Source organism: Acomys minous (assembly GCF_964271855.1).
Source record: "Acomys minous genome assembly, chromosome: 3".
NCBI lineage: Eukaryota > Metazoa > Chordata > Mammalia > Rodentia > Muridae > Acomys > Acomys minous.
The window spans coordinates 13,314,997-13,332,414 of NC_140485.1; the positions used below are offsets into that span (position 1 = coordinate 13,314,997).

The window sequence follows — 17,418 nt, forward strand, 5'->3', positions numbered from 1 at the left end:
CGTGCCACACAGAGACAGAGCAAGTTGATATCTTGAGTTTCAGACCTGCAACCTGCCAGGAGAACTTGTCTGTACATTTCCACTGAGGATTTTCCTCCAAACTGCCGCCCTGTGAGATAGGTGTTGTGGGAAGAACTGATGAAGTAGTGAGCAAGGGGGTGATCCATCTCCTGGTAAAGTTCTAAGCGATCGAGGAAAACTGGGGCATTTTCATCTGACATCAGATATCTGCAAAACCCGTCACTTGATATGAGGCCTGGGGAGAAAAAAAATCTTACTGTCACTGTGGTCGGGTGAAGGTGCACATCTCACATTTTTTTCTCAGCCATCTTGAGGAAGCTTAAAAAGTAAGAGCAGAAACAACTTTATAGTATTCCCCAAGAACCCATGCCTTGCAAATTTTAGACAAAATATTCTATCACACAGTATTAGCAGCAAAGGTAGTGCATAAATATTCTCCTTTTATATCCGTGACAGAGGCTATTTACACTCTCCCAAATGAAGAAACTATGCTATGAACCACCAGGTGATAAGGGAACTGGAGGCCTCTGGCTTTGTTATGAGCATCTTTCTTTTGTTGCCTGTCTACTAGTTTCTCCTGCCAAGTGGGGAAAACACTGGCCCACCTGCCTCCCAGGATCATCATGAGTGGTAAGTGCAAATACCGGTAAGATATGTGCCATTAAATCTAAGTCACTGCTATTTTTACTCAGTTGGAGGAGGGACCTTTCCTAGAAATGGTTGTCTCTTAAACAATTTAATTTTCACAATAATCTAAAAGGAAGAGTCTGGAGCTGGTGGGAAACATGACTGAGATGCAGGCCACTGCTGATGTCAGCCACTGTTTCCTGAAATGGGGAGGTGAATAACCAGTGTTTCACAAGCGTGGCAGCATCAGTCCTTTACTTTTTAAGGTAACCATTTGCAAGTTATGAAAACGGTTTTCACATCTCTAGAAAAGCTCTGCAGGTCACGGCTCTGGAGCTCACGCACAGCTTGCTGGGGTCTCACAGGTTGCTCAACAGGCTTGCTGTTGATGAAAGAACACCCTGTAGCCATGACATTACTGTGCCTGTGGGGTGCATGACAACTCTGTTTTCCTGATGCCAAATATCAGCCTAGGTCTTGTAACACGTCCTAAATGATTTTTCAGTTGAACTACATGTGTGTCTAATCAATAGATCATTTCCAGTGTTTTCAAATTTACACAACAGCTATACCACCGTGTACATCTGAATCATACATGCACTACACACATACACGCATGCACATGCATGCACACACTCACACAGTATTTATAATTCATTGAATATATGGTGTCCACATAGGAATATATACGTACATATATATATATACACATATAACTTATTATTCATATATGTCATAACTTAATACCCTTTATTTTGTGCTTGATATGTAGGCCATTTCTAATTACAACTAATGAATTACAACAAAAGTTTCTATGCCTCGGCCCTTAGATACATCCATGCATTCTAACAATAAGTACTTTTGAGACACTGGGACAGCTGCAGAAACAGAGACACATTCCACTTTTACAAGCCTAACATATTATGGGTAAGAGTAAAAGCTATATGAGCAAATAATATAATGCCATAAAACTATGGGAAGGACAAAACCAGCACGATGAAAGCTAAAAAGGAATACTGGTTTAAAAACGTGGCCAGTGAAGTCTTTTTAAGGTCACATACACGCATAGAGATAAGCCACACAGACACACAGGAGCCGGGCTACCAGGCAGAAAGATGAGCAAATGCAAAGATCTTAATGCTGAAGTGTGTGTTCTCAGTCCACTCAATGAATGCAAGGTAGGGTGAGCACCCACCGTCTTAGGAAAGTGGTGGGCAGCGATGCTGGAGCGGGAGCCAAAGGCTGCGTTCACCAGGTTTTCCAGTAAGTACTTGAGATTTCCTTCTAAGTGTGCTGGGAAGCTTTGGCGGGTGGAAGAGTACAGCAATACCACTGGACAGTGTTCTAAAAGGCTTACTGTGGCTGCTGTGTGGCGCACAGCACAGGATAAAAACTAGGGGGTGGGGATAAATCATTAGGCAATCAGCATTGCTCGTGGAGAAGCACTATAGGCTTGAGCATCCGAGAAGCTGCAGATACAGAGAAATGGATCGCATGCGTTTTGCTGATAGATCCTAAGTGATGCGAAAGAGTTGACCTCTACAGTAGGGCGATTCCAAAGGTTCTGACCTGAAAAGCAATCGTTTTGTAGGCTGGGAAAGAAAGAGGGCTGGAGACAGGGGGATCAGAGCGTGCTGCACACGTGCCCATTCGGTATGCAGATGGGCAGGCCGACCGCAGGCCCCTGGTTTATGGTAGAGACAGGACTGGAGGCTTTTACTCTGAAAAGTCATGCGTACGTGGAAGACACAGAAAGCTGCTGGCCTATATGAGTACCCATCTCCAACCAGAGAGCATGGAGGAAGCAGAGATCAAGCACTGGGTTCCATGCCGTTCTGAAAGACAGTATTTGGTGACTGCATGGAGACTCTCTAGGGTACATACCTGACAGTGGAGACGCTGAGCCACCAGAGAGGCACATTGTCTACTCTATGAGCTACCGTCCCAATGCCAAGGTAGTTGTATGTACTTAAACTCCTACAAGAAATGTCTTTTAAGCTGCATTCTTACACTCGCCAAGTTAAAGACAGGCTTTAATTTTCTGTCATTTGTGAAAAGGAGAAGCTACATTTTTTTTTAGGTGGTGTCAGCTATAATTAGACTTTTAGGTCCTGAAAGGACTCGAGAGATAACAAGGACATTATCACATTGCTAAGGAATTCTCCCACTTGTCTTTCCTTTGAACAGACCACAGCTGCCTTCACAGGGATGGGTGGAGGGAGGTTAGAGGTGGGGGTGGAGCGGGCGGGGGGTGGGGGCTGGGGAGGGGTAGTGGAGCACTTCTTATTCAGTTTTGCATTCCCAGTGTTACAGTTTGAATGTGAACTGTCCCTCCTGGGTTGATGTGCTGGGATCCCTAGTCCCTAGTGGGTGGCGCTGTTTCAGAGGCTACAGAAGGGACTAGCAGAGGCAGGGCCACTGGGTACTTGTCTGGGACCTGGATATCTCTGCTTGTTAGTCCTGCTATGATGTGCCTAGGTGCCTCACATTCCTGACAGCATGCCTTTCTGCCATGACAGATTAAAATTTCCTGAAAATAGGAACATAAAGAAATCCTTCCTAAGCTGCTCCTGTCAGAAACGCTGGTCACAGTGACCAGAGAAAGCCGCACAAAGGGAGCACAGTGGAGCTAGCCTCCCAGCTCCAAGTACCTACCCTCCCCACCCATATCTCCTTCAGCCTCCTCCATGACTTTCCTTTGACAAGTATTTGAGCAACATATTGTTTCCAGAACAAAATGAAAGGGACAAAGATCCAGGAATGCGAACAACTGGCTAACAGGTTTCCTGACTAGTGAATTTCCTATCTGGGTTTTTAATCTTCTAACCCAGGGGTTAAACAAGAAGTGAAAGAGTACATCAACTTACATACTGCATTTATTCAGAATAGCAAAACACAGGGGAGAAAAGGAAGGCACAGATTCTTAAACGACAGAAATCCTTGTCCAAGATTGTCCAGAGAGACCACCGCCTTCTCAGCACTATGCAAAATTAAAACTTAATTTACAAGCATACATGGAGGTGATCATTAAAATGTGTTTAACACTTAGCACATTTACTATTGGTATACTTCAGACCGTACGGACTCGCGCGATAGAATATTCAAATCAGATTAATTTAAGAGCAGGAAAATAATAAATTAATTACTAATCTTGGGATCTACAGTGCTCCAAACACTTAAGAGATTTTAATTCGAGTTCAAGGGTTGTGGAGGTTGTATAGGTTTTCTTTGGTCTTAATGAAAAGAAAATTTAATTATTATTTTTCATATGTATTACCTTTCTTCTTTAAGTCTTCATCAGGCTCGTACATCTCGATGATCTGCATTGCTCTTTTAGCATCATAAAATGGGAATAAAATTTCATTCAGCCGAGGGTCTCGCTGATGCTATGATGAGAAAATAACTCCATTTAGAGTCACACTCCTCACCCTTAAACAGGTTTCTAAGCATATAAATTGTAAAACAAGACACAGCAAGACTATCATATTAAAATTACAAAGATCAGACTTGGCTGCCTTCCTGGCTCTCTTCCTATCCTTCAGAAAGTCCATGTGTGGACTTACTCTGTTGGAGCCTAATGGTGAAGAAAGAGGAAGTGTGTGCTTCTCCCCCATTTAAATGCTGAAGTATACTTAATGGAGGAAGAACATCTGCTGCGCTGCCTTCCGCATCAGCCACTTACATGTCTATAATATAGTGTGTGTCTTGCCACAAATACATGTAAAAAATGAGAGCAAAGGATCTGTACAGCATTTTAAAAAATTAGCATTAAGGCTAGTTTAAAAAAAAAGATTACTTTCTTTATGTACAGCGCTCTGCCTACACATACACCTGCAGGTGAGAAGAGGGCATCAGATCACATTATAGCTGGTTGTGAGCCACCCTGCCATTGCTGGGAATGGAACTCAGGACCACTAGAAGAGCAGTCAGTGCTCTTAACTTCTGAGCCATCTCCCCAGCCCCTAAGGCTAGTTTTAAAAAGTGAAAGAAAAAAAAAGAATTAAATAAGCAAACAGATCATGTACTAAGCGGTCCAAAACCCCCCAAAAAGTAACAATACTATAATGTCAGAGAAATAAACAGTTAATTTTTAATCTCACTTTCTCTAATAATAAGAGGTTCTTGAGCACTCTGCAAACTTTGCTTTCTTGAGTCCATAGTTTTCCAAAATGATATAATTGCAAGGATGAAAATTAATAAGTACAGAATACTTATGAGTGCACATTATTTAAAAGCTTGACTTTAAAAAGAAACAGCTCAAAGCATCTTCACTCTAAAGCTGAACTCCCTTTATTCTAGAAGTCCCCAAGCAGAGTGCATAGAAGAAGGCTCTCTTGGAAGCTGTTGTCATCAACCCCTCCTAATCAGCACACAGGATGTTTCTAGCTTTGCAGGAGCAACACACTTTCTGCAGTGAGGGCGCCCTGACATTCTGGAATAGTGAGAAGCCCATTCACTACCTAACTAAGCTGTGTGTATGTGTGTGTGCCTGCATGTGCACGAGCGCATGGGTGTGTGCATGCATGTGTGTGTATGTGTGCTTGTGTGTGTGTGTGTGCACGCATATATGTGCCTGTGGATGTATGACCTCGTATGTCATGGCATGTGTCTAGAGGCAGTGGGTCGACTAAACTTTCTTATAGTTCATTGTCGATGGGATTGCATTGTGTCCTCGGTTGTCTCTCAAATGAATAAAAAGCAAACTTATGTGGAATAATGACCAATAAGCAGATGTGAGCAAGAATTGGTCATCAAGTAGCACTTTGGCAACAACTCTTTACCCAGATGCATGCACAGACTTTGCAATAGTATTAGAAAGATGCTTAGAAGCAACTGTTACAAGTTCCTATGGCCCTCTTTTTCCTGTTTGGTTTGGGATGATCACCTGAGAGGAGGGCCTATGTACAGACAGAACAATACCTTTGGCTTATGGACCACTTGACTTTAGTTGCTAAAGCACTGATGTCTCCAGATTTCCCCTAGTCCTATTTAGTTAAGAGTATTAAAGGGAATGAGATCAATTTCCTTTTTGATGAACTATCATGATCAAGCATGTTTTTGTTGTAATATTAAGGAATTATCGATTATGCCATGTTTATGCTGAAAACTGTTATACTAAAAATAGCCTAGTTTCTATAGAGAATGGTGATGAGATAAATAAAGAGAAACAGATGTGGACAGTGGGGTGACAGGCAAGTGAAGACATGCTGCACCCTTTAAGGACCTGAGGCACAGTATGGAGTACACCTCAGTATTCAAAGGGACGAGAACCTGCCCTGGGGTGAGAAGAATCACTTAAAAGCATCCAAAGAAATAAAATCCCAACCCCTCTCTAGACAGGTCTTTTCTCCCATAAACAACAGCACTAAAGAAGACGGATAGGGGATGGAGAGGGTTCTTTTCATACCCCAGCACAGTTACACTCAGCCACCCTCTGCATCTTCCGTAGTAAGATTAAGTCTTTTGACTTATATGTAAGGTCACCGTTGAGCATTTGGAACTTAGAGAAATGATGGAGCAATTCCATATGACTTAAAAAGTGGGAAAAAAAAAACAGGATAGAGCCATGGGGGAAAAAATAGATGACAACAGAAAAAAAAAAAAAAGAATGGAATTCAGACGTGTCTGGCTGTTTTTAAACCCTCAGGTACATACGAACATAGTGCTACTTAAAATGTGGTCCGCGGAGGGTGGCGGCGGCAGCATCACTATCATGTGGGAGATTTTTCAAGAATGCAGAAGCCGGGGTTCTTTCCTCAGGTCTACTAAAACTGATTCCCTGGTGGAACTACGCGTTACTGGGGGGGTAGGGGGGTCTAGTCAGCTTTCCCGGTGATGTTGACATGTTCAGTCTAAGTGCTGCTTTAAGGTTGGAGGTGTGTCCTAGCTGACAGCACGCTTGCCCAGCCCTGTGGTTTAATCTCCAGTACTGCACAGATCAGGCGTGGTGGTACATGTCTGTAACTGCAGCACTTGGAACGCAGAGGCAGGAGCAATCAGAAGTTGGAGGGCATCTTATGCTATGCAGTGAGCTGGAGGCCAGCCATATGAGACCCTGTCTCAAAAAAATAAAAAGAAAGAAACTAAAGAATAGCAAAAAGCATTGCTTTAACCTGTAACCACATGCATTTTAATACATTTGCATATCCATAACAAAAAAAAAGCAATCCCTCCCCCCAAAAAATCCCAACTACCTAAGTTCTACAAGGTAGGGCTAATCCTTCAATCTGTTCACATAATAAAACTTTTCCCATTAAAATATCATTAGAGGACATCATAAGACCATCCATCCAGTAGAATGAACAGCCAGGGAAAACAGCATATTTCAGTATTTGCTACCTAAGGAATACAGTGATAGCAAAAGATCCTTAAGTACAGACCAAATAAAACTGCATTTCGGCTTTGTGCCTGCACTGCCAGATAACATAATCTTTTCTTTCCCCCCAAATTTTCACAGTTTTAAAAGGTGACAGAGCATGGCCTCTTTGAATAATCTCGAGGCAGGAAAACAAATGGTCAAGGTTGCATTATTGTATCATGGTAAGGACCCAATGCTGCATACAACCATATCCAAGCAACCTCTGAGAAACAGGGTGCAGGAGAGCTCAGTTAGAAACAGCACAGGCAGGCAGGTTCTCCAGAGCTCTGAGACACCATCAACTTCCACTCAGATAAACAGCATGCCCACTACATTAACTTCTGGTATCTGATGCTCTGCAAAACGGGGTTCTAAACAGCTGTTAATAGTAGATCATGGTCCCTTGTTCAATTCCCAGCACCTACACGGCAGCTCACAGCTATATGTAATTCCAGGATCTGGCACCCTCACACAGACAAACATACAGGCAAAAATACTAATGCACATAAAATAAGTAAATAAATTATTAAAAAGTTTTTTTTTAAAGAATAGATCATGGCAGTCCCTCCGCACACACGTAACAGTTGTGCTGCTGGGTCTTCATGTGGGACTGCTACAGTAGGAGCAGGGACTGTTCTCAAACTACACTGCTGCCTTTGGATCCCTTTCGCCTAACTGGGTGCCTTGTCTAGACTCACTGAAGAAGATGCCCCTAGTCTTACTGGAACTTGATACGCTAGGGCTGTTGATATCCATGGGAGGCCTGCTCTTTTCAGAGGAGAAGGGGCGGAGGGATGGGTGACTGGGCAGGTGAGGTGAGAGGGAGAGACTGGGAAGCAAGCGAGGAGGGAGGGGGAAGCTGTGGTTGGTATTGTAAACAAATAACTTAGTTAATTAAAACAATAAATGAAAGAAAAAAGAGTAGGTCGTGGAAAGCAAGGCCCAAGTAAATGAGATCTATTATGGACAGTCTCCACACTCTGTCCTTAGCCATATTGAGAGAAAAAGTGTCAACTGACTTTATCAGCAAGGTACTGAGAGAGAGAGATTGATATAATACAATGATATATGATTTCAATGATATCATTTCAAAAAGGATATAAAGCGTGAAAAGAAAATTCAGCAAGGATAGTTCACTCAAAGAACAGAATATCCTCCCCTCTTCCTCCTTTTACCGTTTCATCAGAAAATAAAGATAATGCAAAGAGAAAAAGACCGTGGGTGCTTTCTTATATATTTCTAACTGTCAAAATGAAAAATGTAAAAATCAGCTCTAATGTGATCATGTGATGAGGTATGTGTGTGAGGGTGCAGACAACCAGTAGTAAAATAAAGTTATGGGTTGTTTTGTTTTGTTTATTAGTTATTGTCACCGTCTAAGACCCAATTTCCTCTTTCTTATTTTGGGTTTTTCCTGCTCTCTGTGAGGCCCTCAATTATACAAGCCTTTTTTCGTTTATGCTTACAAAAAGCAAAATAGAAATGAAGGTGGCTCTGAAACCGATGTATCTCATCCACAACAGAGAAAAGCAAGAAAGTGAAGGCAACCTAGAGACCGCGATGAATCCTGGGAACTACCACTCGGCTGACAGTAAAGCCGGACACTGGATGGCAGGCAGGCACTGGCAGCTCCCAGCATGAGCCTCCACTAGCTCTTCTTGACTCTAGCCCGCTGCTCTTCATGACCTTGGCAAAAAAAGATTCCCAGACAGAGTGATAGTGAAAGTGTAGATGTGAGTAGTGAACTTGTCTGACTAAAAATTTTAAGGAGAATACTGTGTGTGTGTGTGTGTGTGTGTGTGTGTGTGTGTGTGTGTGTGTGTAAATATGTGTTTCTCTTCTACTTTACTAAGCACTCCAGAGAGGAATCCTATTAGCCTAGATAGTGCTGCAGAAACTTCCATGTGTGCACATGTTGCCAGGGCATCGTGTTAAGTACAGAGATACTAACTCGGGGTATCTGCATTGTTAGTAAGGCACAAGGGGATGCTAATGCTGCCTGCCTGGGGAATCAGACTGTGGCGACCTGTTACCAAGAGGCCCTGGAGAGCAGATATGAAATGGACCCAAGGCTATCACTGAGGGAAGAGGGTTGCATAACCTACACAGTAGCCAAGTAAAGGGCTGAATCTCCATCTCCTTCCTGCCTCTTGTAGGTAGAGATTACTATACTACACAGAATGTTTCAAAGAATGAACAAGATTTATAGGCTGGAAGATGGTGGGAGCCAGTATGCCACTGGCCAATAGGAAGATTTCTTTTTCTCCAGTCAATTCTAGTCAGTTAAGCATGTTGTTGCATATGCACTCATGGGTTTTGTTGTTGTTGTTGTTGTTATAACTGATTCTCTGGTTAACTTGGTCAATGCTCTTAGTTAAATGAGTTTCTAAGCTGATTGTTTCTGTCATCATGGTAGAACATGCGACCTTAAAATCTGCATATATGGAGACCAGGGCTCTGTGTTCCTCATTTTTCTTGTATTGATACATGATTGTGGGGTCCCATGAAGCAGTGATACTGCCTATCAGGGCTACAAAGCTGAGGTGCTAGTAAATGTTGGGGTCTAAATTTTTTTTTAAGAGTTGGAGACCTTTTCATTCCAAAGCCTGTTGCTTTTCTGATGAGCTCTGTCTCCTTGCATTACAAAATATGAAGTGGCCTTGCCTAAAGCTGTTTTGATTCTGGAGAGATTAAAGGGATACGACTCCAATGCACCCAGAATGTGCAAGAAGCTGGCCGGAGTGGGGAGGTGGAGGAGTGGTGGGGAAGAAAACAGATCTTTGGGGCGGCACTTGGATTGAAATCGCAGGGCCTATACTTTCCTGGATTTTCCTATAGTCTCTCTGCAACCTACAGAACAGGCTGATTCCACTAGTCTCATGCGAACAATCAACGTTATGTCCTTGCTTAAGGAAAAGGTACATGGAAGGGGACATAAGGAACACAGGGAACAACTGTCCACTGTGACAGTGATGAGGAAGGTCTGCCCCCTAATAAAGAATATGAATGGCAGAGCCAGAAAAGTGTGACAGGTCTGTTTCCTTTCAAACAACTCAGTTTATAAATAAAAAGCTTACAAGTTCTACACATTACAAATTTAAAAGCCTTTTACAATTATAAAATTTATTAGTAGGTAGACAAAGGAAAGCCATCTGTGAGAGGAAATTAATCCCACAAGAGCCTGCAGGAGTAGCATCTATCCTCGGGACTCTAGAGCTGGCTGTGGACCACAACAGCAATATGCGGTAGACAGGCCCTGCTCAGCAGATGGCTGGCTCAAGATGAGAGGACGGACTGAGGAGGTGGGAAGGTTTTCTCCTCTCTCCCAAACCCTCTTCCTTCTACAAAGCTGGACTCCTGCCCACCTCACCTGATTTAAGATGATCAAGGAACCAAAGTACATGAAAAAGCTAAGGGGAAAGAAAGCAAGCCAAAGAACAGAAGGGAGATCCGCAGAGGGATTAAGGAAATAAAGTGAGGCAAATTAGCTCCAGAGAACTGTAGCACAAGACTGTGGATAATATCTGGGTAACGATTACAGACACAGTATTCGCACGGCCACAGTGGCCTAGACTGGAAAGACTTAAAACATTTTCTAGTAAAATCAATAGTGTACGACACTGAAGGCATTTCTTAGAGGTGGAGGTGTCTGTGTGGCTATGTGGACTCCCTCTCTCGTCGCAGTGCATTTATGCTGTGTTAACAGTTTCTGATGTGTAGCCCTATTAACTGGAAGCCACTGAGCCCGCACAAATCATGAAGAGAAGGCCTCTGGCAAAGATCAGGGATTGCCCACTCTTTCTTCTAAGGCGCTGCCTGGTATCTAACAGGATATTTCTTCCCCCTTCTCTCTGCTGGGAATTGAACACCGGGCTTCCTGTATGCTAAATCAGCATGGTCCTGCAACTCCTTTTCTTTATACACTACAATTAGAACTTAAAAGCTTTTTGAACTATATTGTCCACTCCTTCCTTAAACTTTTCTGACTATTTCTATGTTGCAGGAAAAGAGTGAATTTTTATTCTCAGATTAAAAAGAGCCTCTGTGGATCTTGCTATATAACCCCTCCCCCTTTTTTTGGACATGAAAAGAAAAGAAATTCGTTTTCATTATAATAACAAATGCTGTGACCTTTACTTGTTCTAAAATATTTTCCTTGTACTTAACGTTACTTTTGTTAGCCAGTTTTAGTTGCTAAATGAATCCTGTTCTAAATTTAGTCTGAGCTTGCTTTGAAAATAAAAAGTAAAAATTTAACCGGCAATCTAGTTGGTCTACCACTATACTTTTTAACTGGGAGTTCTGGTGTCAAATACTATATTTGAACCTACGTATTTTTCTTACATGCAATCCATTAAAAGACAAAAATACAGGTTTCTGGTCCATGCAAAGGTAAGAGGAAAAATTAGCAATGGTGAACCCAAATACAGTGTCATAAACTCAACCCATTCTCTTTCTATATTTATAAGATCAACAGAATCAAAGTTCCTTTAAAAAAAAACATCTTGCAAAAACACAGACACATTTGATTAAATAAATAACATTACAAATTTCACACGTCCACACAGAACCAGAGTTACACATCACAGCGTGACACCGGCAGGAAGTGGTGTGCAAAGCCAGCGTGGGGGAAGCACATGGACACACAGACAGCGGCTGATTTTTGCACCTGGCCGAGCCATCATGGAAAGATCAGCAGGTCAGAGGCAAAGCGAGCGAGGGTGCGTGATGCAGGCATGCAGTGAGGACACTGGGGGAGGCAAGCCACTGCACACAGACTCATGGAGTTAATGTATGAAAAAGCTTACTTCGTTTAGAAAGCTCACTAATTGGTCTACCGTTAAATAATCAGTTTTGTCTCCATTGCTGAAAAGAAATGTATTAGAAAAAGTAAGTTTTTGTATATGATGCTACAGTAGGTACGATTTACATGTTGACATTTGCTGGTAATTCTAAACTCATTTTCTAACCCTGAAGTGGGTGAATTCTTAGAGCAGTCTGAGATGGTAGTGGGGGCGGGAGGGGGGGATGGGGGGAAAAGGAGCCCAACAACAACTACAAAAGAAAGATAACATTCCCACCAGGTCACAGAAGTTGCCTGCAGTACGTAACTCTTTAGCATTATCAAAAGACACTTCCTTCAAAAACAACATGTAAGTCACCCATTTGAAGTAACTGGAATGAATGAACTTTTCAACAACATATTAACATTCCAAACCGAATCTAGTTAGTTCACATCCTGGGTTAGTACCTAAAGGAGCAGGTTAAAAATCGTAGGGCGTTAGTAAAGCCAATGCCGGGGGGAGGGGGCGTTCCAAGTGCTGTAATTAATCTAGGTCAAGGTTTCTAAGAACTCAGAGTGGGCTTCTATGCCAATAAATTAAAGGGTGGAAAACGTAACCCTCGCTAGGCAGCCCCAGAACTAACATCATGTATTTAAACATTACAAGGAAAATCATTTCAGAATTTACAGGGGCAAAGATAGCACTCTAGAACACTCCGTCATAACTAGAACTTACATTTTTTTAAAAAGATCTTCTATATCTGTCCGAGGACAAATCTTTTGTGTCAATTCATAGAACTTTTCATAAGTAAATGCAGCAGGCTCAATTTCATCGTTCTGTGGAGGGTAGAAAATAAAAGAGGGGGCAGGTATTAAAAAGTTTCTTTCTCCTTGGAGAGTTCCTGTTGATAAGGTCCTAAAGTAAAGCCCTGGGCACTTGGAGTAACCACAGGAAGTGAACAGAGGCTTCCCCAGTTATCACGATGGCTTGGGTGATACATGAGATGCTTGGTGACACACGCCCCCAGCACAGCTTTCTCTGGGAGATCCCTCATTGAGCAAACACACTGATGTTTTTCTGTCTGTCCTTGAGGGAGGAAAGTAAGTGCCCCCATAGAGGATACGGGATAATCAAGCCCAGTACTTTAATTGCAATTATTTTGTGAATTTTTGAGAGGGTCTCAGAAAGGGACTGGAGCAACCAATAATTTACCTGTCATGCTGAAATATTAACTTTCAAACAAGACTTTTAAACAGAGAGAGAGAGGCATAAGGCTTTTTTGCAGTGTCAAAATTAATCTCACTGACTGGGTCATGAACATTAACGGCTGGGATAGAAAGGAATCCTTCATGAAATCCTGCAAGGCTGTCTCGAGGAACTGAATTTATTAGTTAATAATTCATGCTGATGCTACGCTTGGTTGGGGCAGCGTGGCTGGGTGTTCCAAAATAGGACGCATAAACTGTATAAAGAGCAGCTGCCTGCCCTTTTTTTTTTCCTTCTAACCTTAATAAAGTTGACAAAAATCATTTTGAAGTGAGCTAGTTGTATTTAAAAACACTTTTAAAGTGATTAGGGAAGGGGAAGGAAGAAAATCAACCATCCTCTATGTCACTGACTCTGGCTGATGCCAGTTGAAGCCGGAAGCCTAGCTTATCTCATATGAACGTATAAACAAACAACAGTCAGAAAGAAGTTAGAAATGTGGCGAGGTCCATGAATACCTTTCCACTAGGAAGACCTAGTTCCTTGAGCGCTTGGAAGATGACCTTTTCTGTTTTCCCCGACGCAAAGGTTCTAGTAATACTAGAGCAGGAGGGAAAGAAGAAAAAAAAAATGGAGTTACTGCTCAATTTGTTTTCTCTGATACAACAATTCAAATATCTTAGAGACGGTGGGGAAGGGAAAGAATACTGCCACCCATTATTTGATGGGGCTTTTCAATTCCCAAGCTCTCTCTTCGCTCGGGCCGCCAGGGCCAATTCTGTCACTGATGAGACTTGCTTCTAACATAAGAGGTCCCTTTAGGTGCCTGTGAACAAGTGGGTGTTGGACAAAAGCAACGACACATTTGAATCCTAAGAAATGATGTTCTTAAGAAAAAAGTTAAGAGGCTGATGGGACAGTGGCTCCAAAGACGCACATGACTGAGTTCTGCACTTAGGGAAAATGGTGGCCTCGTACTAGTCAGGTCTGCTTAGCTTGCGATGACTCCTCTTCTGGCCTGCATGTTTACCACAATGACCCAGTAACATACATATTTTAACTGTTTTCGTCTAAGTGCACTTGAGACACCCTACCATGCCAGCCACCTAAGGGTCTGGTATTTTACTGTGGAGTGGTGGGGGAAGACCCAATTAATTATTTCATCAGAAAGTTGATACTTCTCATGTCATGATATTGGTGAATAGCTTTTTAACTAGTTAGTATGGAGGGCACCAATGCTAATCAAATTTGTAACACCTTTATGGTCAAACTTCCTTATGTAAAAGGAAGAGACTCTCCTCTCCCCAGCCCCATGATAAATGTGTTTGAGATACTTAGAATGAAATTTTCTCAGCCTTGTCTTTGCCTCCCCATAGGGCTTAATCCCTTCCCTGACTAGAAGCTCAAATCATGAGTTACTATGATCATCGAAAGGCTAAATTCAGAAGGGTAGCCCTTGACTTAAAGATGAAGGTGACTTTTACCCGTGAAATGTGGCTTCTCAATGGGGCATTAGCATCTCACTCCCAACCTTCCCGTATACAACTCATCTTTTGTGTTCTGTGAATGTAATCACTGACAGCCTGTTCTTGGAGAGTGTGAGAAAGCATCACTTCAGCTGCAGAGTACAGCTTATCAAAACAGACCCACAGGAAGGAAGGTTGCATAAGTGTGCTATGATGTGTCCATTTAAGCCATTATTGTTTTATAGTAGGTCCACGAAGACTTCAAGAAGTATATGTAAGTGTTCTTGAGACAACTATACTCAAGGATAAGGGAGCCTGACAGTAGAGCCCACGTGTGTTGTGAAAGCAAGTAAACTGGCTAATGGGTTTCCAGCATACAGGGAGTTGTGTCTATAGTTTTCTCCAGTCTTGAGAGTTCATTCAATTTCTTAGACACTGATTTAGGGCAGATGTCATTTAATCTTCTCAATTTAAGAGTAATTGGCTACTTAATGTATTCTTTTTTACTAAAGTATGCAATGAGATAATAACTGTGGGGCTGCAGAAAGTTTAGGTTCCTGTAATCAGGAGGAAATCTGTACATAGCAATCTCAGGCCTCTCCGAGATGACTCAAGGCTGCTGGGTTAGATAAGCCTGATTAAAATGTGGTGAAAACTGACCACCATGGCCAGGAGGCAGCAGGTACGGAGCCTGAGGCAAGTAGGGAAAACAGTCTTTTGGTGAGTTCTTGGCTGTGTGCCAAGAAACAGGACTTAGAAAAGAAAAGCCAAGGACCAAGGAGATGGGAGAGAGGGGCGCTGACTTCTCAAATATGAGCAGACTTGGGCTGAGCAGCCTGAAGACAATTTGTTCACTGGACGAATAAAAGAGAAGAAACTCAGAATGGAAAATAGTTGCAGGGCATTAATCAGACTATTTCCCTAGAGTAGTCTATTTCCTTTGTTCTAGATATCTTTCCAAATCATTACTGAATCTGAAGATTTATTTGCTGTGATATGGTGGCTAGGGAGGGAATCTGAATTATTTGGTTTTCAGAAAGATGCACTTTAACTAAAATTCTAAGAAGAACAGACTAATAGCACACAGTGTGAGACATTTTAGACATCACAGGAGCATTTTCTGGCAACATACTATACTTATAGAGTGCTGATAAAGTGTGTGTGACATTATTATAACCTCTAAATCAGTGGTTCTCAGCCTTCTTAATACTGTGGCCCTTTAATACAGTTTCTTACATTGTGGTGACCACCAACCATAAAATGATTTCATTGCTACTTCTTAATTGTAATCTTGATACTATTATAAATTGTAATGTATATATTTTTGGAGAGAGAGGCTTGCCAAAGGAGTTGCGACCAGCAGGTTGAGAAACAGTGCTCTATATAGTCCCTTGGCTAAAGAGATCCTCTTAGTGCTCCAAGGTCCCAGGTGCTTGATGAGATTTTTTTAAATTTAAGACAGAATCTATACCCTAAAATGACCATTAACTCCCTACAACCTTGCTGTTCTGGGATTATAAGTATGCACAATCAAACCTGGATTTATGGATACCAAGGACCTGAATACACTAAGCAAGTCCCCTACCAACTCAGCTACACCCCAAGTTTCTCAATGAGATTTTATCCAATCAAAATAAATGGTCACTCCCCCCCCCAAAGAAACTTACAAAATCAAATATTGGAGTTGTGGCTAAATTCTGTATTCCAGGGCACTCTGTAAATAACTAGGAGATCATGAAGCTAGAACCTAAGGGAATCCACCTTTTTGCATAGCTGTGTTCTTCAACGTTTCTAAGAGTTTTGAATACCAACTTCTGAGACAGTCACAGAAGGCTCCTGAGGTGCAGGGCCAGGGTACTACCCTTCATACAGTGCTGTAGCTCCAGGATACAGATAGATGGATGGTGCAGGGTTGCCAGTACTATTATGCCGAAGTTCTTGGCCTCTACTTTAATAGCCCCTCCAGGCATTGTCCACAACCATGTAGGTATCTAGCACTCAACTCTCAACCCATAGCTCACACTCCACGTTACAAGAAATGTAAGATAGAAAAGTAACTTTCCGAGCATGGTCAAAGTGAGAGAATCAACTGCAGCAAGTTGGTGAATTTGAGAGACTGTGATAATGTGCAAGACCATATACATAAAAAGAAAGGAGAAGGGGGAGACGAGGAACAAGGGTCCCTTCATCCATCATTCCCACAATTTCCTGGGTATTATATTTTGCTTTAATGCTCAAGAGCAGAGGCCTTTCACAAGCTACACTATGGCTCTGAAGCCAGATCCCTTTTTAACACAATGTGCACTCTATGACTTGTTTCTATTTTAAAACTGTAGAATGACAGTGAAGAAGTGACATTTTAAAAAGTGTTTACCCTTCGCATCCATTAAAACATTCAGAACAATTTCTACCTAGCCCTTGGCAGATCGTCTACCAGAAGTTATCCCCTTTTGCTGGCTTGGCATCAATTCTACATCAATCCTAACAAACTTCCTCCTAGTCACAGATGTCTTGTGTTAAGCACCTATTAATGATGAGAGAGAGAGAGAGAGAGAGAGGGAGGGAGGGAGGGAGGGAGGGAGGGAGGGCGGAGGAGGAGGGAGGGAGGGAGGGAGGGAGGGGGAGAGAGAGAGAGAGAGAGAGAGAGAGAGAGAGAGAGAGAGAGAGAGAGAGAGAGAATATCCACATTAAAGAGCTAAGGACAATGCCAAAAGATCTAGGCCATTTCTAGCACAACAATGGTGACAACTTCGTGTGTGAACATTCCGCACAGAGGTCCACAGAACTCCGACAGGCCTCCTTTCCTGTGGTAGTATGACAGCAGGAAGGGAAGGAGGCAGACAAGCGAAACCAGAACTACTGGGGAGAAGGGCTTGCTCCGATCATAATCTTCGTGCTTCCACGCAGTCCAGTTTCCAAATTTTATCATGGGAAGAAAAATTAAATGAAGCGTAAG

General features: G+C 42.3%; 1 protein-coding gene across 13 annotated transcripts in view; it reads right to left on the bottom strand.

Annotated features, from left to right (window-relative positions):
- The window catches only part of PLCB4 (phospholipase C beta 4), a 370,866-nt gene that overhangs the window by 66,618 nt on the left and 286,830 nt on the right, over positions 1-17,418 (bottom strand). For all 13 annotated transcript variants that reach the window (XM_084776848.1, XM_084776846.1, XM_084776843.1 and 10 more), the window contains 5 exons: positions 13,515-13,596; positions 12,526-12,626; positions 11,815-11,872; positions 3,926-4,034; positions 46-256 (listed from right to left, as the gene is read on the bottom strand). In XM_084776848.1, coding sequence (XP_084632974.1) covers positions 46-256; positions 3,926-4,034; positions 11,815-11,872; positions 12,526-12,626; positions 13,515-13,596 — 561 coding nt within the window. The remainder of the gene's footprint in view (positions 1-45; positions 257-3,925; positions 4,035-11,814; positions 11,873-12,525; positions 12,627-13,514; positions 13,597-17,418) is intronic.